Source organism: Bufo bufo, chromosome 5, assembly GCF_905171765.1.
Source record: "Bufo bufo chromosome 5, aBufBuf1.1, whole genome shotgun sequence".
NCBI classification, from domain to species: Eukaryota; Metazoa; Chordata; class Amphibia; order Anura; family Bufonidae; genus Bufo; species Bufo bufo.
The window spans coordinates 125,949,815-125,974,099 of record NC_053393.1 but is presented as its reverse complement, the minus strand read 5'-3'; the positions used below and the strand labels follow the sequence as shown (position 1 = coordinate 125,974,099).

Genomic DNA, 24,285 nt, shown 5'->3' with positions numbered 1-24,285 from the left:
TTATTCTTTATCGTATCTTGGCAGTTCATCTTAGAAACACAATTTAAACTATTAAGTCCTATCACTAAGGCTACTTTCACATCTACATTGTTAATTCTGGTTTTGAGATCCAGCAAAGGATCTCAAAACTGGAAATAAAAAGGACCAGTGCCATTTAATACATCTGAATGCATCTGTTTCGACCGGATTCAATTGTATTTAATTAAAACTGAACAAACTGCATCCGGTATGAAAATTATTGTAAGTCAATGTGTGCCGGATCAGTTTTTTTCTCTAACAAAAGAAAAACGGACCCGGCACCATTGACTTAGATTGATTTTCATGTCAGATCTGGTTTGTTCAGTTTCGCAAACTGGACACAAAACTGTAGCTTGCCTTGGTTTTGTCTCCGGCACCAAAACACAACCGAAACGGAATGGATGCATGCTTATGCATCCTAATCAGTTGTGCCCCATTGACAATGAATGGGGACAAATCTGAACCATTTAATTGTGGTTTTGACAACCGGAACTGAAAACACAGATGTGAAAGTACCCCAAGGTAAAATTTTAAAGTTCTGTTGTATATATACTTTATAAAATGGTTCTGTAATGCTTCCCTTTTGTAAAGCGCTCTGTTTTTGTAATATGCTATATATGTCAAGTGGTCTCTGAGATAATATCTTGGAGACCTCTATTTGCAGCTTCAGTATAATTGCACATAGCAGTCTATAGTGTCTCTTGCCTCAATACAAACATATCAGCTTGTGTAAAGGGTCATACAAATACTGCAAGCCTAGATCTCCAAGAACTTCCTTCATGGGCCACTTTGAAACAATTATTGTTTAACATATCATCTGATATGTCTCAGTGGCATCATCGTGAATGCATATTGCCTCAAGAACGTTATTGTAGTGACAATGCCAGCTTATGTTACACAAGAGTCTTATGGCGAAAGCCTTGACAAATGATTTACAGAAAGCAATCACAGAAGCTTAGCCACATGCCAGCATAGGCCACATAATATATTAAACCCATGTAAAAGAAAAAGGCTTAAATTAAAATCATATATACAGTATATGTCAGATGCTTAACTGTTCCATCTTATAGTGATAGCATATTGCTAGGATATGCCACTACTTTATGATCGGCGTGTGTCCAAACTTTGGGACAATTCAAGCAAAAGTACTTTAAGGCATTCACCAGATTCTACTCTAATTATCGTTTATAATTCCATATTCAACATACAAGAGAGAAGACCTTTGGGACCTGATAATAGAGGGGATACAACTCTAGTTTAGCTCTGTCTCACTTATGCTATTTTTCCTCTGTACATTTTCTCCCAGGAAATACGCTACACTGGGAATTGGAGCACAGCCCTACTTGACTGCAGATTCCTGCACAGGCAGGTGATCAGGAGTGCTACATTACCGGGAAAACTAAGGAGACTGTTTTAAACCTGTGCTTTCTTTACCTTCTTCCTCATAACAGGGTTGGATTCCACAGATGATAAAATGATGGTGTAACATAGAGACATGCCATCATAAGATGGGAATACCCTTTAAAGTAATATGTAAACAGCAGCAGAAAAAATTATCCCATAGGATTAGAAAAAAAAAAAAGGATTTAGAGGATCTAATTTCCAGTTAACAAGACTATTTTCGTGTTCAAATAAAGAACTAAAATGTAAATAAGAACAATAATCAGATAAGAGGACAGTTAAAGGGGTTGTCTCATCAAGCCGTTACTAAGGCGAGATGAGAACAGCGATCCGGCGCTCTGCTGTTTCCGGAGCTCTCATTGCCATGCATTGCACAACAAGCTATGCTTTCTTTATAAGGCTCCATTCACACGTCCGCAATTCCGTTCCGCATTTTGCGGACAAAAATAGGCATTTTCTATTAAGTGACGGCGATGTGCAGTGTGCAAAATGTGGAACGCACATTGCCGGTGTCCGTGTTTTGCGGATCCGTGGATCCGCAAAACACACACAGATGTGTGAATGGACCCTAACTCATAAACAGCATAGCTTGTTGTGCTACACTGTATCTGTTGCTCTCATGCACAACAATGAGAGCTACTGGAATAGCAGAGCACCGGAGCTCTATGCTATTTCCTGGCCGGCCTTAGAAACGGCGAGATGAGACAACCTCTTTAAGCTTGTTCTTAAGTTTGGCAAAATGTATTTAGTCGGGAAGATTTTTAACTGCCTTACCGAATTCTATTAAGGCCGGGTTCACATCTGCGTTGTGAACTCCGGCACTCTGTTTCGGTCACTGTATCTGGCGTATATACTGAATTTCAGGCGGACAAAAAAATACTACATGCAGCATTTTTTTATTTTTTCAACTATTAAAACTAATGTGTTGTCTAGTAAAACCATGCATGCTGTCGTTCCTGCTGCTGCTAGCTGAAGGGAGTTGGTCCCTTCTTTGTCTGATGATCAGTGGAGGGAGGCTAGGAGGTTCACTTCTGTCAGTATCTCTGGCTGCTAATAATAACATAATACAACTTTTTTATTGTTTTCAAAGGAAGTTGACTTCCTTTCTGATGTTCTAACTAAGACTGTAGCCCTACAGGATGATATTTAGTCACACCATTCTTAGCCTGAAAGGCTATTGCTCTGCGATGGAGGGAGAAGCATCCTCTTTCTCCAATGGAAAGGTATTCTAAATGACATTGTTTCTTCTGAAAACATAGGAGGTCATTTATTATCCTGAAATATGCCTATATATGGGTGCATTTCAGGCAACAGTTGGTTGCACCGCAATTTTCGACTTTCCCCCGCTCACGGTAGGTCTAAAAAAGTTGTTGTGGCATTGGCGTGGAAGGGAACGGACCGGCAAGCCCATCTTATTCATCATTTCTATGGCTGTTTAAGGTATAGAAAATGGTCTTAATGTAAGACAGCTCGGAAGTTTGCTTACATTTAGACCGGCACTGGATGTGCCAAAGTTATGTAGAGGCCTGCACCAGGATCCACTGCCAGATATAGGGATTATTAATACCGGCATCTAAAGCGCCGGTCTTAATAAATGACCCCCATAGTTTATAAGAATAGGTTGTGCCCGACTAAATTTCAGCTGGTATGGTGGCGATGATGTTCCATTCCCCTGACTCTTTTCAGCATGTGTGGTCTTCAGAATGCTTTTTCTTCTGTTTCTACCTTATTTGTATGAAATATTTAATTGCATAAATCCCCTTTTTGTGCATTTGCAGGACTTTTGTATCTTTGTATTCTTTCAGGCTATATCTCTTGGCACTTTATTTATTGTGTACTGTATGATTTATTACATTCTGTACTGTTACTATTCTTCAATAACACAAATTAAAAAAAAAACTGTAAATTAGGATGGGGCAAATACTTTTTACAGCTATATATACAAAAAATTAAAAAAAGTGTGAAGGCTACACAGCCATAGTGGTCATTTCATGCTGTCAGCCTTTTCTATTCTAACCTTGAATGGGCCCCACTTTATGATTACATTAACATGAGTAATACATTACACATGTAAATGCATAACTCCCATAGAAAAGCAATATAAATTCCAACCTGGATAATATTTTTTATACATGTTGCTGAAACATTTCAAAGTTTGTTACAGATGGAAGGAAAGGAATCTGGTATATGTGAACAGGTTTATTTCAACACACAATGCAAACATTGGTTATACAGAGGAAGAGCCGCTGACAGGCGTCAACCACCTTTTTGCAGATGTTATATGTAAAGAGTAATACGAGTGTCAGGAGCACATTTCGACTCATATAATAAAGTGACTTTGAAAACATAATTGAAGTCTGCTTCTCTACTGTATTAGAAAAGAAAGAAAAAAGCAGAAAATGTTCTGCAGGCAATTTATGCAACATATTTTCCTGTGGTGTTATTTTCTTGCATTATAGCACATAATGGAGAGCAGATCAAGATGATTAGTATGATACATTTTTCTAATAAAACGTGATGCAGCTTTTACAATATTTCATTGTATTCTACTGAGCACTCCATTCCCAGTATGCTAAACATTTATATAGCTTTTAGGACCAGGTTGTTGGTACATATTGTTGTACTGGTCCAGCCTTCAGTTAAAAGTTAATAATATTTAAAATGATGCATTATATTGTTTCTATTGGTTTATGTACAGTTTAAGTGAAAATACCGGCTTTCAGTCACACAAAAAGTTGTGTAGCCTAAGGGCTCATTCAGATGGCCGTATGCTATCCGCAGAAATGCGGATCCGTTTTTTTTGCAGATTAGATGCTGACCCATTCACTTCTATGGGGCCCTTTTCTATTCCACGGTTCCGCAAAGCAAATAAAACATGTCCTATACTTGTCCATGAAAATCAGGACATGGCCCCATTAAAGTCTATGGGTCTGCAAAAATACTGAATGCTATCCGTTTTTTGCAAATCCGCAAAAAAACGGATAGCATTCAGTATTTTTGCGGACAGCATACGGCTGTCTGAATGAGCCCTTAGACTGTTATTTCTATCAAAGTCAGTCATGATCTGCTATGTATTTATTACCAGAGGCAACATCTGGACACTCTACGTTCGGCATTATGTAAAGGCTTATTTGGATACAAAAAGACTCCAGTGACCTGGAAGGAGGATTCTGTTCAGACCCACAACAGATCTGATGGATTGAACAGATCCCAAAGTATTAACTTCTTTGATTGTATGCCTCTGTATGGAATACAGTAGCTGAACCATACCTTCCAGGTATCGTTTAGAAGGACACTCTTGGTCAATGGTGCCCTATGGCTAGGTAAAGCAAATGATTTGGGGAGAGAAATAAAAATAAAAATGTGGGTGGTGGGCCAGCTCAAAGTGTCATACACAAATTTTCAGGCCAACTAGAGAACTTGTGATTTTAGTAGAATGAAACTTGAATCAAACTTTGAGCTATTTGCTCAACTCTATCTAGGAGCTTTCACCAATACACATGGCAGATGCAAAGTTTCATTTGTTGTGAACACAGCCTTACTGTATTAAACATTTGTTGGAAACAAAAAGGGCTAAACATTTAACATTTCAGAAATTCGTAGGCAGATTCATTAGAATAAATAACTTATTACATATACTAGTTACAAAAATGTGGCATTACATCTTTAAAGACAGTTTGGCACCAGAAAGAAACACTGGCAGAAAATATGTTTATTTCATTTTTTTCACACAAAATCAATTAGCCAAATTAATCCTTGATAGGTGAACATAAAAGACTGTGCACAAAACAGAATTAATTAACGAGAGCATATTATTCTCCTATCAGAATACACAGTAATAAAAAGCTTTGCATTGCAGGAATAAATGTGTCCTACTTGTTAAATCCTTTTGTCTGCCTTAAGTCATTAGCGGCAGAGTATAATGTGGATGAAAATGTTTATAATTTAATATTCTGAGATAGTTTCCTATATAGTTACTGAGCTGAGAGAGGGTGAAGAAAAGAGAGGGAAAGAAAGAAGGGAGATTCAAAAAGCAAGAAAGATAGGGAGGAGACATGGATATAGAGTAAGGGTTTCACACTGTGCTTTGCACGGTCCATGGGGATATATGTATGGTGGATTTCCTGATACATACAGTGGGGCCTTTGGCATCCATAGTTTCATACTGCTGGCAAGAGATCCAGTTGTGTGCAGTGGTGTCTGTCTAGCCGAATCCTGGCACATTTGCCGGATGGTGGCCGGATCTCAACCAGAACCTGTTATAGTCAATAGGGCCAGGGGGCATTCTGGTACCATCTGGCAATGCTGCATACAGAGAGCTCCGGCAGGTTGTCCTCTGATGGAAGAGCCTGCTGGATCTCTTGCTGGCAGTGTGAAACTAGCCTTACAGAGAGTAAGAATGAGGAAGAGAGAGAGGTCAGCGGACAATAAGAGGAGATATAGAGAGAAAGAGAGAAAGGAGAAAACAGAAAGGGAAGGGTTGGAGTGAAAAAACAAAATAGGCAGAGAGGAAGACAAAAAGGAGGAGACATAGAAGGGTGGAAGTTAGAGTTAGAGAGAAAGATAGGGCAGAGAGAAGAAGACAGTGGGAATAAGAGAAAGATCTAGAGAAAGAGAAGAGAAAGGAGGAATGGTGGACGTAAGAGAAAGAGAACAGTAGAGCGAGAGAGAAAGACAGACAGGATGAGAGAAGACAGTGGGAGTGAGAAAGACAAAGACCGAGAGGAGGAGAGAAAAAGAGAGTGGGAATGAAATAGAGAATCAGCGAGAGAGAAAAAAGGAATGATGAGAAGAGAAGAGAGTGTAAGACAAAAGGAAGAAAAGAGTAACAGTAAGAGAAAGGGTGATGGAGAGAGTACATCACAGGAAAAAGATGTAAGAGACACAGGGAGAGAAAAAGAAAGAGGACAAGGGAGGGGAAGATACTGTAGATGGGGAGACAGTGGGAAAGTGTAGGAGTGAGAGAGAGACAAAAAAGAAGCAGGGTTACTTTCTATAGCGGTAAAGAAAGTGTGAGTGAGAGAGTAAGACACAGCAGATGTATCCTGGCTGTTAATAGTCAAGACAAATTGCCTTGTTAATGAATGTTTCACACTGAAAGTGCCATAACTGATTAAACTACAATTTTCTCTTCTGATAAAGACAGACTTGGGAACTCCAGCAGTGGACAACTATAATGTTGTGCCAAATACCTTTAGGGCACACTGTGGTATGAAGAGAAACCAGAGATGCAAAGTGAATACATTTGTAGAGACTCTGTAAACCAAACAGCTTTTACAGAAACTGACACAGCATGAGATTAAAAAATCATAAGAGTCCAAATCTGCATCTCTACACTAGGAAAACTTTCAACTTTTTTTTTCACTTTGTTTGCCTCTCAAAGTAGAATTCCACCAGTGGAATAATTGTGCCTTGCATTTAATGTAAAATCTTTCTTTCCATGGTTAGCCTCTTTGTTTGTGCAAAATTGGCCGCAGGCCAAATTCAAAGTACTCCATTCATTTACTCACCAATAAACCAATGTCATTCTGGTTCACATCAGTCAGAATACTAAGCCTTAAACAACATAAAAGCCTGGTTTTTACACTTATGGACTGTGTGCACATTTTACAGAGCTAAAATCTGGATACATTTTTCTCCACCAAGTGTATATATTTCATGCCATTCAACAATGTTTCTGAAAATACTCGCTAAGAAATAAAATGGAATAAAAAAAATCCAACTGACATATAGTGCTGTGTAATAAAAACACAGAAGTACAGAATACCACACCAGTATAGTATGGGGTAAGTGGCTTAAAGGGATTGTCTGGTCTGAGACCTCCATTTATTAGCAGAAGTTGACAATGACTACAAAGAGCAACTCTGGAGGACCCAGTGTCTCAATTATATATTTTTTTCCTGTGGTGGCGCTACAGAGAAATTAATCAGTTGCTTTCAATTCCCCCACAGATTACGGTAGTTTGCTCCTGTATATTATGGAATGGCTATTAATGCAATTCACTATTGAAGAAAGTTGTGTTCAACTTTATAGTTACACAGTTAATACTATTGAAAAAAGTCCAAGTTCAACCAAAGGATTTATGAATTATACATTTAGTATACAATATTGTGTATGAGTCCATCTGTGTTAAAATCTGAGCCCATAATGTACCTTTGATTTTAATTCTGACATGCCTTACTATGAAGGTATTCTCCCCAAAAAGGTTTATTTACAGTGCACCAAATGTCATCATGGAGATACACATAATATGGATCTGTATGGACTCCAATGTGTGGCCCAACATGTTGGGACAGCGAATGATGTCGTCTGTAAAGTGATGCGGAATATGAGTAAGTAAAACTTTGTGAGAAAGGGGTGTGGCCTAAAATGCGCCATTTTGCACAAAAAAAATGCACCACAATTTTGGCGTAAAATACTGTCTCAAAGTAAGTCAACCAATAGTTAGTACAAAGTTAGAGAAATATGTCTAGCCCTGCACCAGATTTATCATCCTGTCTGAGCCCATGTGATAAACTTGGTGCGGCTCTAGACAGCTTGCCTACGTTTAGGCCATCTACTGGATTACTAAAACTGCCCTTGTGTGTCACCTTACAGGTTCCATGTGCATTGCTTTCCCATGTGCCTGTGGCCTATGGGGAACATTCCAGGGTTTAACTATATCTCAAACCCTATGAAGCTTATGGTCCTGGACTAAAAAACTATACCTGGGCCACATACCTAGAAAGACCATATAAGTAGCACAAGATATTGTATGATATCTATACTGTATGCTCTATATTAATTAACCTTCTACGTGTATATTGAGACAGCTCAAATGTAATACATAGTTGTTCAGTATCATGACTCTATCCCACTTGATTATGATGCCACTTTTTATGTGCCAGGGTGACCTGCTCTGCTTTTGGCACTGGGTTACGAATGTAATTCCTATAGTTATGCCACTGTTTCCAACATAAAATACATACATAATTCCCATTTCTATATTTACTTTGCTATACTGGAAGACAGCAGTGCCCTTATATTTTCCGTTTGTGAGGTATTCAGTATAGATAATAGTCCATACATCCCGTTTCTCTTGGAGATATCAACTTGTCTAACGCAGCTGAATTTTTGGCCATCCAATTGGGAAAGTGATTGGGGAACCATTATCTCATCTCTCAATAAAATGAGTCTGCATGCTCTGTGAGATATGGACTATTGACTTAAAATCCGCATTAAACAGAGTAAGCTTCTTCATCCCTACAGCACAAGCTGTTAGTTGGCTCCATTATCAGCACCCATTACTTTTTCAAATGTATTTGATTTTATCGGCAGGGTAAAATGGACGGGTGAATGGGAAAATCCGTGGGATGCACTGTGAGGTTAAATGATGTTGGATAAACTGCGTAGAGTGGAGGTTGTGCACTTTGTTCTCTATTATTATAGGTAATGGAAAGGCCACATAGCTTTGGACATAAGGTTGAACAGTTGATTTGTGGTAACTCAGTTTTCATGTTTTTTCTGTATGAAGCTAATCCTAATAAAATTGAGTTGCGCTGGAACCTGTTGAATGGACACTAACGTGGCAGATAAGCCATGACACATACATTATTATTTCCATGCATCCATCAACAAAATGTCAGTGGTGTTAACTGGCTGAGAGGACCCATGGAGGGGTGCAAATTTCCACTGCTTCAGATTCTTTAAAACAAAAAATTTCAGTTGGTGGATGACCGTTTAGCAGGTGCTGTTAGATGTTCTGGTTCAGTTCATTTAAAGGGAATCTGTCACCGCGATCTTAAACTATTATCTACAATAATACATGAGGAGTCCGGATCACTATTTCCTACTGCCCCCCATTCCCCTACTATCAGCGCTCAGGGCTGCACTGAAATACATTGTTGCTGTGCTTCAGGAGTCCTCTTCATTATCTTAGCATGAAACAGCAGTCAGTACTGTGTATTTCAGCACAGCTTTAAGGGTTGACAGCGAAGGGGATGAGCAGCAGTAGGAAAATAAAATATAGTGATCTGGACTTCCCATGTAGTACTGCAGGTAATAGTCCATTATGGTGACAGATTGCCTTTAAAGTGTCTGAGACTCCATTTTAATCGCGGTACAGTATGGATCACGTTATTTATCTGTGGTACAGATTTATGTTAGAGGGTGAAATTCTGAAAGGGCATGCCAGGGATGGACTGGGAATTTAAAGTGGACCTGGAAAAAACCTTAATTAAAAGTGGCCCTATGTTATAGGTGGGTGCAAATTGACAGAAGGCAGGGCAGGACCAAATACTATAGTGGGCTCCCATGGAAAGCACCTGTGGCAGAAGGCCAGGTGCCTAAGTAACTGATGCTCCCAGTGTAAACAAAGAGTGTGTCAGATTTTTAGGTACACAGCCAGCAGCCATGAGGAGGGCTCCCTGAGTATCGGCCCACCAGTAAATTTCCCTGTAGGATCTATGAACATTACACCCCTGGGGCATGCTATGTAAGTCTAGGCTCCACTATCAATGTTGGAATCATATTGTAGGTATGGCTATAGTAATATATGTCAAAAACATGAGAGAAAAAGAAAACTTTACAAGTAAATAATGAAAAAAAGGCTGAGCAGACTTTGTGTGGTCCGGTCCCATGGGCAAAAATACAAATTACCAAACATAAACACCATCATTCTAATACATTTGAGTCGGGGTTAAGACAATTCCTTTGAGCATCATTTTCTTATATTTATCTTGTTCATTTGCTTTGTGTTTTGTGGACAAAGCAACTTAAAAGTGTTGTCCAATTTCCTAGAAGAGCTTATTTTCTAATATAACTTCATTAAATGGGTTTTCTGAGATTTTTATACTGATGACCTATCCTCAGAATAGGTCATCAGTATCTGATTGGTGGGGGTTCCGACAACCAGGACCCCCACTGATCAGCTATTTGAGAAGGCACCAATGCTCCTATGAGCACTGCGGCCTTCTCTCTGCTTTTCCTAGGCCAAGTGACAGCACGTTCATGTGTCACATGGTCTAGGAACAGCTCAGCCCCATTCAAGTGAATGGGGCTGAGTGTCATACCAAGCACAGCCACTATACAATGTACGGCGCTGTGCTTTGTAAGCTGCAAAAAGGCAGCGGCTTTCACAAGAGTGCCGATGCCTTCTCAAACAGCTGATCAACGGGGGTCCTGGGTGTCGAACTCCCTCTGATAAGATACTGATGACCTATCCACAGGATAGGTCACCAGTTACAGAACCCCTTTAACTGTGTGGCCCCTGAATTCCAATTACGTGACCTTGTCCATAGCCATCTGTTTTTCTTCCGGAGACGTCACATCTACCAGTTTGCGTCTGTGACTTCCTGTTTCCTCCCGATCCTGGCTGTATTTCCACCCATCTAACTTACATGGGCGGGGAGTAGACGGCATCATCACATCTCCTGCGCCGACTCCTGCATATTCAGATCTTTGGACTTTAGATCCTGCTCTGGACTCACCCCATAGAAAATATCTATGATGTGCCAAAACTACAGAAGTCATTAATGGTATGATTGCTTTCTAATGTGTTTTTATATATACAGCCATCACAAATAATCCATTACTCCCTTATTACAAGATCAAAGATAATTATTTACAGGAGCACGTCGGCATAAAATCTGTCTTAATGGTCTCTATCATCAATTATTAGTTTTACGGCTACCTCGAGCCCATTATTTGAATAATGCAGAGAGAGAGAGAGATGGGTGTAAGTAATGTCGTCTCTTTAAGGTGACAACCTTTGTTGTGTTTATTAGAGAGACTATAATGTATTATTAATGCCCAGCAGCTGCACCTGAACTGGTGCCACAAATATAATAGGCCTTTATGGGCAACAGGGGATAGAGATAGGAGGCACTTTAATGACTAAAACTCATGATTAGCACTTAACGTGAACTTTACAAGGCAAATTACTTGGTGTAAGACTATTGTGGAAGTCCAGATGTAACTAGTCTACTGATAAAAACAGGCAAAAGAACTGAAGTATTTCCAAATGGTACGAACCCCAGAGATTCACAAGATGCTAAAGAAACGGTATGATTTTTTCAATGTAATCATCTTTTTTCACTCTTCAAGGATAGCTTCTTTACTATGCCGTTGTATTTTTCTTTGATAATTAATTCTGCAACCAGTTCTTTACAATTAGATTTTTGCAATAAATTTTGAGAATTAAGCTTCTAAAAGTAACAGTGTGATTTACTTCAAAAGCTCAAACCTGGCAAAGAAAAGATTACCCCATTAGCCTTAGTAACTGAACAGAGTACTGAAAAGTCCATTATGAATAGTCTTTTATGCTCCAGCAGAAAGTCATTAACATAAAATAAATCATTAGCTTTGATATTAAGCCTCCACTGTGAAGAGGTTTTTATTAATAATGGTCATGACTGCATCTGTCAAATGGTGAAATATATTCTTTTTTTTTTGTATAAAGAATGTCATCATTTTGCATTCAAGGTTTTTGAGGGGTGAAACCAGCCCAAGGTTTAAATAATGCATTAGGCAGTAATCCCCTAAATCAACAACTAGAAGTAAAAAAAAATAATCCAATCCTGGCCAGTTGGGAGCATTTGTTTTCAGTGTCCTTTTATAAGACTGTTTATGCTCTTCTTAGCTTTTTTACTAGTTGCAGTCTGAAGTCTTATAGGCTACAAAATTTCCGCGTTTCTCATTTAAAACTCGTTTTACAAATTGTTCATTTTATTGATACATGTCCTATAGTGAAGCAATAGCACAATGCCAGTTGTTGCTATGATATCCTTGATCAAATACTTAAAATATCAATAGAAACCACAGTAGAGTCTCCTTATAAAGCTTTTTAGGATCTCGGCCAAGGTTCCAAGATGCAAATAGCAGTTTCTGGAGCTTAGTTGCATAAACATCATCATGCTGTGCTTTTAAAACCTACCCGCCAATAAATAGTAGCAGGGCAGTCTACAAATTCACTGATCCAAATCCTGAAGGATTTTGACAGACTCCCTTCGCTAGATATGACATGTGTATCGATAATGAGCTTGTTTTGACTTGGTATGGATGGAGTCTTCTCATCTGAAAAGTATTTTGCACCCTCCATCTCAATACTTCAAGTTGCCAGGAGCTCAAATGTTTTAGAAATACAGACGCTTTTAACATTATGGGCAAGGGAAACAAATCAAACACTGGATCAAAAAAGAGTCCTTGGAAGCACAATGACGAGAAATTATAATACTGTACATTAAACAAAAATCATACTGAAGAACAGCTGAGGCCATTAAAATAGACTTTTATGAACCCATCTGACATAATGCAATATTGATTTAAACGGCTTAACTCGAACCACGTACAAGATATATTAAATCAGCCAGTCATGGTTGAAAGGAATGAAAGTATTTTATGTCACTATAAACATGGATAATATGATTTTCATGGCAGTTCTGAAATACCATATGTAAATACGCATAAAGAGGAAACATTACTAATTATACAACATGTACGTCATTGCAATGGATCTGTTAAGTGAAATAAAATGGTCAAGATTTTAATGACATGCACAATCCAACTCTAGTTCATTTAGTTTCAGCTTTGTGACATCATGCACATATTTTTCTACACATCATATGTCACCTAGTGTAAACTTAGTATATAAGTACATGGTGGGCTTAGACGTTTGGTGGTTTGGAGTTCCAACTTGTCTCGATTCTTATGAATAGTCTTGGCTTGACTTTGGGGGCTGAATTATTCTTTGTGTCCTATACAGACAGTTCAAGCAAGGGCCATACATTATAGGTGGCTCAACAGGGTTTGTTTCAGTGCTTGGAACACCCTTGGACACTTTTGAATGCTAATATATTACATTGCTTTTACACAGTCTATGGGGGTTACTAGGCGGTAGAACCAATGATTGACTAAGGGTACTTTCACACTTGCGGAAGAGTGATCCAGCAAGCAGTTCCGTCGCCAGAACTGCCTGCCGGATCTGTCAAAACGTATGCCAACTGATGGCATTTGTAAGACTGATCAGGATCCTGATCAGTCTTACAAATACATTGAAATGCCAGATCCATCTTTCCGGTGTCATCCGGAAAAACGGATCTGGCATTTCTTTCACATTTTTTTCGGTCTGGGCATGCGCAGACCGGAAGGCCGGATCCTGCATTGCGGTATTTTGAATGCCGGATCCGGCACTAATACATTCCCATGGAAAAAAATTCTGGATCCAGCATTCAGGCAAGTGTTCCGTTTTTTTGACCGGAGATAAAACCGTAGCATGCTGCGGTATTATCTCCATCCTGAACAGTCAAAAAGACTGAACTGAAGATACCCTGATGCATCATGAACGGATTGCTCTCCATTCAGAATGCATGGGGATAAAACCGATCAGTTCTTTTCCGGTACAGAGCCCCTAGAACAGAACTCTATGCCGGAAAAGAAAAACGCTAGTGTGAAAGTACCCTATGAACAGTAACTTCTTCCTGGAAGGGAGAGCCTAACACAGGGAAGGAAGTGGTTGTTTTTATGGGGTCACATTTGGACCACTGTGGCTGTTTTTTGTGGTGGCACTTTGGCTGACACAAATAAAGGACACTGTGCTATCAAGTTTGTTGTCTTTTAGTGGGACACTTTGGCTGGCTCATTTATGGACACACTGTAACCATCTGAACTTCTAATTTCATAAGGTCCCTCACGCTCATTAGAATGAAAGCCTTTTCCCATGGTCTGTAGGGTCCATCATGGCTCAGGGTAACAAACTTTGATGTTTATTCCAAAGTAAAATAGACATTTCAGAATTTACAAACTTGAGCAACAAATGTGCAGTATGTCCACTTTTTAACACCTTTTTCAAAGATTTTTTAAAAGACTATTTAAAACATTGCTTTACATAGTTCAGCATGTTTACTGATCTACATTAAAAGTAAGACCACTTTCACACAAACTTAATTATCTTTTACTCATACCATGTTACAGCCTATAATGTTATCCAGAGCTGCATTCACATTTACATGGTATGCAGAGCTGAAATCTCCATTTTAAAGGATACGTTTATTGTCTGAAGAACCATTTCTAATTTTTTATCTTCTCAATTCCTTAAAAAACTATTCTACCAAACACGTGGAAAACATAAGAAACTTATTTAAGCTTCTATTTCACATAGCACTCAAACTGCATTTTTGCTCACTGATTAGGGGATTATCTGCGAACATGTGCCAAATTGTTTAGGGACACAAAGAACATTTTCTTGTACAGCCTATGTAAAATTCACACTCTCTCTTTACATTTTCCACCAGACTTTTGTTACTGTGTACAAATTTGCATGGCAGATGGTAGCCTCTCAGAAGGTGTACATTTTTGTCCTGGACGCATGCCAGATCCATGTTGATTATAACATTCCTAAGCATTATGCAAATGAAAAAAACGTACTGACCTGACTTTTGCTCATAAATGTCCATACATATGTAACAAAATCAAACACAGACACAGTGACCTGAATAAAATTGCTTCAGTATCGCCCACTTTGGTTGCAGAAAACTAAAGTAAGTAGTAACTATAACTTTCAAAGTTGACTGATATTGGATTATGATCCATCTCTAAAAAAAGCACTGTCAGAATTATTTTTTTTTGTAAAAGTGCTAGTATATATATATAATAGTTTGCTTAGCAAACTTTTGGGGTCATTTATCAAACTGATGTAAAGTAGAACTGGCTTAGTTGTCCATAGCAACCAATCATTTTCTAAAGGAGATGTCAAACATGAAAGGTGGAATCCGATACATTTATTAAGACGGGCGATTTAGGCACGGCCTCTACATTACATTTTGCGCTTGCTACTGCCGGCAGTGCGACATGCTTTAATCTATGCCAGCTTCCTTGCTGACATAGTTTAATTTTCCACAGCAAAAACCGGCGTGAAAAAGGATGAATGAGATGAGCCTGCCGGTTCGCCCTCTATTCCAACCATGCCATGCCCCGTTCTTTCACCACTTTTCAAAAGTGGCATGAGCGGGGAAAAGTTGCAGATTTTGCTGCAAAACATCTTTGCAACAAAATTGCGTAAAAACGTTTTTCATTTATTTTCAGTCTTCGTCTCTTTTGATAGTCATTTTACCCCAAGATGAAACTCTCAGTATCTGCTATGTGAATAGGAAGTCCATTCATACAGTACATATGAAACTGACATCAAGACGCTTATAGGAATGAACATAGAAACTGATTTTCTGATGAAAATACATTAATAAATCAATATTTAATGTGTGATTAAAAAATATCTACAGTGTTCCCCATAACAGTGACATCCAGATTGCACCAACCCTTTAACAGTGACTTCTACAATGCTCCACCTCCTTAACAGTGACTGCCACAAAACCTCGTCCCCTTAACTGTGACCTCCACAGCTCCCACCCCCTTAGCTGTGACCTCCACAGCACTCCGCCCCTTAACAGTGACCTCCATAGTGGCCCAATTTTCATATATGTAGTTACTAATAACATGATATTCCATAATCAGTTACTATTAGACTGACTTACCCCATATTTAATAAGATTCAGCCCTTAGCAACCAGTCTGCATAAAACTGCAATCTCACTATTCAGTTAAGATGGCCGCCACTGCCCTCACCCTGAGGCTAATCCCGCCTGCCCTTACTAGCCAGTAACAATAGCCCCCCAAAAGTGTCAGTAACCAGAGCCCTCCCCCTAAAGGGTTAATCTCCTACAGCACAAAGGGGTCCTCTTACCACATGTTGCTTTCTTTTATACACTGAGCAGATGGCAGATTTCCCTTACCTGTTGTGCACTGGTTCAACTCTGCATTCTCCAGCTCTGCTGAGTGAGGGAGCGTCTGCCAAGCGCAGGGACAGGGAGAAGTACACACAGCCCAGGCACTGTTATCAGCTGCCGGGGAGGACCTGGCTTTAATCATTTATTTACAGTCCCTGGCTGTCAGTAATCTGACCTTGCACGCACCCCCCTTAACTGTGACCTCCACAGTATCCAGCCCCCTTAATAGTGACCTTCACAGTGCCCACACCCCTTAACGGTGACCTAAAGCAGTAAATACAAATGGCTGGGGTGTTATGTAAACCTTGTGTAAAACTGTGTGTATGTCAAGACTGAAGGACCCGCAATCTTCTATTGGGTAATACGGGTCATGTGATGGTGCTATATATGCAAGAACCGTACATCCTAGAGAGCCGAGACCCAGTCTAAAACCTTATTGGACACCTGATGTACCTATGTGCCAGACATTAATATATATGGGAAGGAACATTTCTTTCTAGGAGTGCCTCTTTAATATATACAGTCAGGTCCATAAATATTGGGACATCGACACAATTCTAACATTTTTGGCTCTATACACCACCACAATGGATTTGAAATCAAACAAACAAGATGTGCTTTAAATGCAGACTGTCAGCTTTAATTTGAGGGTATTTGCATCCAAATCAGGTGAACGGTGTAGGAATTACAACAGTTTGCATATGTGCCTCCCACTTGTTAAGGGACCAAAAGTATTGGGACATAAGAATTGTCATAAATCAAACTTTCACTTTTTAATACTTGATTGCAAATCCTTTGCAGTTAAAAACAGCCTGAAGTCTGGAACGCATAGACATCACCTGGAGTTGGGGTTCATCCCTGGTGATGCTCTGCCAGGCCTCTACTGCAACTGTCTTCAGTTCCTGCTTGTTCTTGGGGCATTTTCCCTTCAGTTTTGTCTTCAGCAAGTGAAATTCATGCCCAATCGGATTCAGGTCAGGTGATTGACTTGGCCATTGCATAACATTCCACTTCTTTCCCTTAAAAACTCTTTGGTTGCTTTTGCAGTATGCTTTGGTTCATTGTCCATCTGCACTGTGAAGAGCCGTCCAATGAGTTTTGAAACATTTGGCTGAATATGAGCAGATAATATTGCCCGAAACACTTTAGAATTCATCCTGCTGATTTTGTCAGCAGTCACATCATCAATAAATACAAGAGAACCAGTTCCATTGGCAGCCATACATGCCCACGCCATGACACTACCACCACCACGCTTTACTGATGAGGTGGTATGCTTAGGATCATGAGCAGTTCATTTCCTTCTCCATACTCTTCTCTTCCCATCACTCTGGTACAAGTTGATCTTGGTCTCATCTGTCCATAGGATGTTGTTCCAGAACTGTGAAGGCTTTTTTAGATGTCGTTTGGCAAACTCTAATCTGGCCTTCCTGTTTTTGAGGCTCACCAATGGTTTACATCTTGTGGTGAACCCTCTGTATTCACTCTGGTGAAGTCTTCTCTTGATTGTTGACTTTGACACACATACACCTACCTCCTGAAGAGTGTTCTTGATCTGGCCAACTGTTGTGAAGGGTGTTTTCTTCACCAGGGAAAGAATTCTTCGGTCATCCACCACAGTTGTTTTCCGTGGTCTTCCGGGTCTTTTGGTGTTGCTGAGCAGTTGTTTTGGCCACGCCTAATGTTTTTGCTATCTCTCTGATGGGTTTGTTTGGTTTTTTCAGCCTAATGATGGCTTGCTTCACTGATAGTGACAACTCTTTGGATCTCATCTTGAGAGTTGACAGCAACAGATTCCAAATGCAAATAGCACACTTGAAATGAACTCTGGACCTTTTATCTGCTCATTGTAATTGGGATAATGAGGGAATAACACACACCTGGCCCTGGAACAGCTGAGAAGCCAATTGTCACATGACTTTTGGTTCCTTAACAAGTGGGAGGCACATATGCAAACTGTTGTAATTACTACACGGTTCATCTGATTTGGATGTAAATACCCTCAAATTAAAGCTGACAGTCTGCAGTTAAAGCACATGTTGTTCGTTTCATTTCAAATCCATTGAGGTGGTGTATTGAGCCAAAAATTTTAGAATTGTGTCGATGTCCCAATATTTATGGACCTGACTGTACATGTTCTGCATGAAATATAATTCTTTATATATGAAATGCATTGTTCGACATAGCTATGGTCACTAGGGTCGGAGTACAAAAACTAAAAACTCCAATACACATCATGACCAATGCACCAATGGATGTAGCATCATTAGACTGGCCCAGATGAAGCCATGATTATGTCATTAAAATTTGTATTATATACTAAATGACTGGTCCTTAAACCAACCATGTGCCCTGAATGGGTTGTCCACTGAAATCCTTTTCTGTTGTTTTTACCAGAAACGTAGACAGATCATAAGAATTAGACCAGCTCGGGTCCGATTTGTGGGATTCCCACTGTTTCCAAGTATGGACCATATGCGTGCACCCACTCTCCAAAAGAAAGTGGCTTTAGTCAATTCCACTCTCAGTGAATGGGGAAGTCTGAAATAGAGGAATGCGAGTGTCTTCTTTTGGAGAGGGGCCGCATACAAGAAGGTGAATTCGCCAACCAAAAATGGGTGGTTTGGGCTTGGAAGATGGATTTTCAGAAGTCAGATGGCACCTATCAAAATTCTGTGACCAATATAGTTGACAGGTGATAAAAAATTAACATAAGGGATATCATAGGATATCCCCTTTAAAGTACAAATCAATAAAAACTTATTTTGTAGTCTGATGGTATAAAACTATTTTTGGGCACTGTCATCCAGTAAATGTATCTGTAAAATGCTTCCTTAAGCTAGATGGAGGTATGAGATACAATGTTGTCCCCCAAATAATAAGGATAATAAGTCCTCATGCACATGACCGTATGTATTTTGCGGTCTGCAAAAAACGGATCCGCAAAAAAATACGGATGACATCCATGTATTTTGCGGAACGGAACAGCTGGCCCCTAATAGAACAGTTCTATCCTTGTCCGTAATGCGGACAATAATAGGACACGGAAAGAAAATGAGTTTGTGTGCATGAGGCCTAAACCATATCAAGATCAGTATCGAAGTCCCAAAAAGTACCACATGGCGTCAAGTCTATGGGTATGCGGTGACTTTAAAAAAATACAAAAACAGAATATTACTCTTTTTATTGGTACACACATGCCATACGATGACATATTTTGTAATCTATGCCGAAAGATTCCTTGTGCCCTATACAGACTGTTCAAGCAAGAGCCACGCACTACAAGCGGCTCTACAGGGTTTCAGTGCTTGGAACACCCTTGGGCCCATTTGGACCCTAATACATTGCAGTTTTCAAAGGTCTATTCTAATGTGCTTACATTAAACACGTATCCACAGACAATGAAAAACCATTACCATTAAGTAAGAGAATATGCAGTGATTCTTCGAGGCATCCCATAAAGAGCCCTGTATTATTTTAGAATTGAGAAAACCCACAGTCTCCGTTTGCCCATTTCCGCTTACAAGCAAATCAATAACAGTTAATTAGTCTGAAAATTCAATTCCGCAAAAAAATCTTTCGTAGTCATTTGTGGGCAATGAAAAAGAATGATATTTGGTAACAATGCATTAATGTAGTGGAAAGTGAAGAACACAAATGTTCAATCATCCGAAGCTTGCCCATTCAATCCATTCGCCTCTGAAAGGTAATATCTTAAATGCTAGTCATATCCGACAACATAATAGCATGTTTTTGGAAAGAGGTGGAAAGAATATCTAAAAAAAAATAAAAAATTAATAAATAGCAAGGCTGGATGGGTAGGCTTAGAAGAAGTAATAACTATGGCGGATAATGTAACACAATCTGCGCAGACCAGGATGCAGTCCTTAGCAGCAGAACGGGTAGAATTAGATATTGTAATTCATTTAGAACATTTGTCTCTAAAAGTTGTAATAGAAAATAGAAAAGAAAATTGAAATAAATAAATAAATGTCCACTTCTCTAGGTCCTATTTCACAACTGCAAGCAAAGTAATCTTTAAGCACATCTACGCACGCTTTCATTACCCTGAGAGGTAAAATATCTGTATAAGTAGAAAGTGAAGGGGTTGTAGACTTCATTTTCTCCTGAAGGAGCTTAGCTCACAAAATCTAGTGCACGCTTCTTTGAGGCTCACCATAGGAAGCGGTGTAGACCATTATTTTCTCTCCTACTGATGGCAGGGGTCAGACTCCCTCTCATCGGCGAGACTAACATCTGCTAGAAGTGTCAAAATATCATTATACTAGTATCATTTTTATGTGAATAGACATTTCATAACACAGAGGAACACTCTACAGACACAACACCCCGACGTGTAACACGGCACACTTATTATATACACTATGATACCCAGGAGCAACGTGAACAGGGCTTTTTTTTTTCTTTTTTTTTTACATCTCCCATAACCATTGCATTTATCTAAATTTATCTGACACCTCTGTCAATTTTTATCCTGGATGTATTGTTAAATCAGGCGCTGAGGAACTTGATGTTTAAAGTAGCTTTGTATTGATTAGTGGCTGCTATTTGATAGCTGGACAAATGTCTGATAGGTCGCTATCCCTCAAGCTACAAGCTTTACAAGATAGGCGTCTGAATGAGTTTGTCCAAGCTGCTATCAGGTTCTCTAGCCATTTCAAACAGTAACCAACCGGCACAAGTGTAGAGACTGTAGAACGGCCCGATCTATCTTCATTGTGTCTATCATCTTAATAATGATCCATAATGAGAGCACTTAGGGTTGGAGTAATTATCTGCAATTCACGCAAAAAAAAAAAAAAAAGTCATCCCCGTATATTTCTCCTGTTTCTAATTCATAATATCCTGACTTTTGCCCCCAAATATTTCACAGAAGAAGACTCCTGGTGCCCATCTCACCAAAGCACCATAAACATATACCGGTTTATATGTTATTACAGCATCTGTTATGACCTGGTGTCATCAAGTATATTGCCCATATAACACAAGCGTCCTGGATTTCTACTTCCTTAAGAGATGATACTCAAGAACAAAAGCCTTTCCTCCGGGATAACGTATAGTCATGGAAGGTGAAGCCAGTAAAGACATCAGATTGGAAAACGCGAGCGGCTTTTACATGTATGAAATTAGGATCCAACATGAAGAAGTGGTTCTTAATACCAGCAATTAGTGACTTAGCTAATGCTGGGGAGCTATCTGGTTACACGCTGGAAGGTCATTGAACTCAATTACATTACTGGTTTATAGTTACATCTGATGAAAAATACATTTGCTATACCAGAGGCCAATTTGTATAGAGAATATAATAACTGCTGCTATGTTGAACCCTATACAACGCCATATTGTACGGTGCTTTATACCTGTCGTAGAAAACTAATTACATGGGTTACTGACGTAACCCTGTGGAAGCGGGGAGAATTTAGAACATCCTGTCCTGCTACAATGTAACAATCCCATTGTTTTTCATGGATGTTTTGTAAACAATTACCTATATTATTCAACATTGATCATGGCCGATAGGCTCCATAATACAGCAACGCCAAGTCCACAGTGACTGGCAATGCTAAACTTTTTATGTCAGCCACTTAGCAGGCGGCACACAGCACTTTTATTTTTTTTTCCCCCCAGTTGTAAGCCTGGATGGCTGCCTTTGTCATGTAAGTGTTTTTGTGCTAAACACGCTATTCTTATTCATGCACACAAACCTCATCCCATCAGTGCAGCGGAGTGTAATTCATGCACACCGTCGCCTGCTGCCACCGTGCAGAAAATAACTCCAGACTTCCACCATTCTGGGCAACTTAAATCCCGCGGTGCCGGTCCTGACTGGCGGATATAATAACGGTAATAAGTGACGCCAGAATAAAAAAAAAGAAGAAGAAGCTGTGATGTTTGCACTGCGAGATGTCAGGGCAACTTCTAGGCTCTGCACTCCACAAAGCAACAAAATTTGGCGCCGGGTGCCCTGTTGATGAATTAAGGATGACATTTTTTTCGGGATCCCTACTGCCACCTCTGACCGTACTTTTCGTTGTCATTAGGAAGGGGCGTGGCCATGCGAAGTAGTTATACCGGCACCTAAGGGACGCCGATTCTGTTGGGGGGGGGGCGACCTTCTTGGGGAATGTGGCGCAAACACTTTTAAACAAGGGTATCGTTTGGATTAGTGACCGACGGTAAAAGATAAGACGACCGCCGGAGGTCACGTGGTCACCAGAACTTTTCGCAACTATATAGCCGGTAGAAATCTGCGCTAAAAAAACTCAGCAAACACGACTCAAGCGAACCAGCAGGACCTAGGCTGGAAAGGCTGTCAGGACAACATGACAAATGTCACAGCCCGGCTCATTAGGATGAAAGTAAGATCTACGGTCTGCTGGAGTTATCCTAATCTAATAGGAGGTCGTTCGCGCACCCCCCCCCCCCCCCCATCATCACCCCCCACCGCAACCGCACACAGCAAGGCAGTACAGTATGGAGACAGTGCATGGCTTTGTGCGCATTCATAGGTAAAAGAAGCAAAAAGACAGGCAGAAGAACACATTAAAATCACCTTGTTGCAATAGTAGGGGTCCAGACACTGAGATGTTCCCAAGCAGGGGGTGTCAGGGGCTGCAGCAGCCTGTGCTGGTGGTGGGTAAAATCTCACATCCATTGCACTGCACACATCAAGGAAACTCCAGGCTAGTTGTATGTCCAGTAGCAGGAAAAAGACTCAGGGATGCAGGGAACAAGAAGAGCCAGGGCTGAAGCCTCCTTCACTGCTGCATGTGGATCCCTCACATAGAAGGCAATGCAAGTCACAGCTCAACTCCACCAGGTACAAGTCAGGGGGGGCCAGGTGGTCCCTGTGTCAGCGGCTCCTGAGGGTCCCCCGGATGGTGGCCGAGCTCCTGTGAACAAGGGAAGCTGTCTTTGCCCAGCTTGCGGAATGGCTGCCCCGTGCTCTGCTGCTGCTGCTGCTGCTGGAGGAGGAGGAGGAGGGACGCCGTGTGTGGATGTGTAGCGTTTTCACTTATTACCCGCACGTTGGATCTGTTGACCTAAAGGGCGCCATCTGCTGGTAGAAGCCAACTTTCTCTTTGTCCTGAGAAGATGCACGCGCTGCGGAGCCGGTTATGTCACCGCTACAGGATCGTGTTATCCTTCCACAGCGCGGATACACTTTATAGGCAGATTATACGCCTTCACATAGGTTTAGAGTCCGGCTAGATGTGTGCCTTGGAAAAGTTTTTCTTTTTGTCTAGATTGGATGTGGTTTATCGAAACTGGTGCAAAGAAAAACTGGCAAACCCCTTCAGACTCCAGCTTTCATCTTTCAGAGCTCCATTGAAAAATGAAAGGGGGAATCTGATTGGTTGCTATGGGCAACTAAGCCACTTTTCCTTTGCCCCAGTTTCGATAAATCTCCCCCCAATTAGTGCTCGTTCACACGGCCATTGTGGTTCCCCGGCCGTTTTGCGGGTCTGCAATACACGGGCACCACAGATGCGGACCCATTCGCTTGAATGGGTCTGCAATCACGGATATGCGGAACGGAAGCACGGATCGGAACCCCACGGAGTGCTTTCGTGGTGTTTCTGTCTGTGCCTCAGCACCGCAAAGAAATAGAACTTGCTCTATTTGTTTGCGGTGCGGACGGATCACAGAGCCATTTAAGTTGAATGGGTCTCGATCTGTCCCTTCCTCCGCACGGACTTTGCCCGTGCATTGAGGCCGCAAATTGCGATCCCCAATGCACGGAACGGAACCACAACGGCAGTGTGAATAAGCCCTTAGGGTACATGTGCACACGTTCCGGATTCATGTGCGGAGCATCCGCACTGAAATCTGCAGGTGTTCGCAGGCAAATACGTGCAGTCAATCCGCATCAATTGGTGCAGATTTGCATGCGGTTTCGGTGCGGATTTTCCGCATGCAGATTTTACTAAGTGAATGAAGAAAATCCAGTCAGGAAAAATAAAATAAATTGACGTGTTGCGGATTTCAAAATCCGCACCGCAGGTCAAAATCCGCGCGGAAAAAATCTGCATCGTGTGCACTGAGAATTTAAAATTCTCATAGAATAAAATGTACATGACCTACAGTGC

The 24,285-nt window shown here is 40.5% G+C and overlaps 1 protein-coding gene across 1 annotated transcript in view; it reads right to left on the bottom strand.

Annotated features, from left to right (window-relative positions):
* TOX (thymocyte selection associated high mobility group box) overlaps positions 1 to 23,164 on the bottom strand; it is a 284,951-nt gene extending 261,787 nt beyond the window's left edge. The window contains exon 1 of the mRNA XM_040433308.1: positions 22,749 to 23,164. Within this exon, the coding sequence (XP_040289242.1) occupies positions 22,749 to 22,850 (102 nt within the window). The 5' untranslated portion in view covers positions 22,851 to 23,164. The remainder of the gene's footprint in view (positions 1 to 22,748) is intronic.
* Positions 23,165 to 24,285: the final 1,121 nt, after the last annotated feature.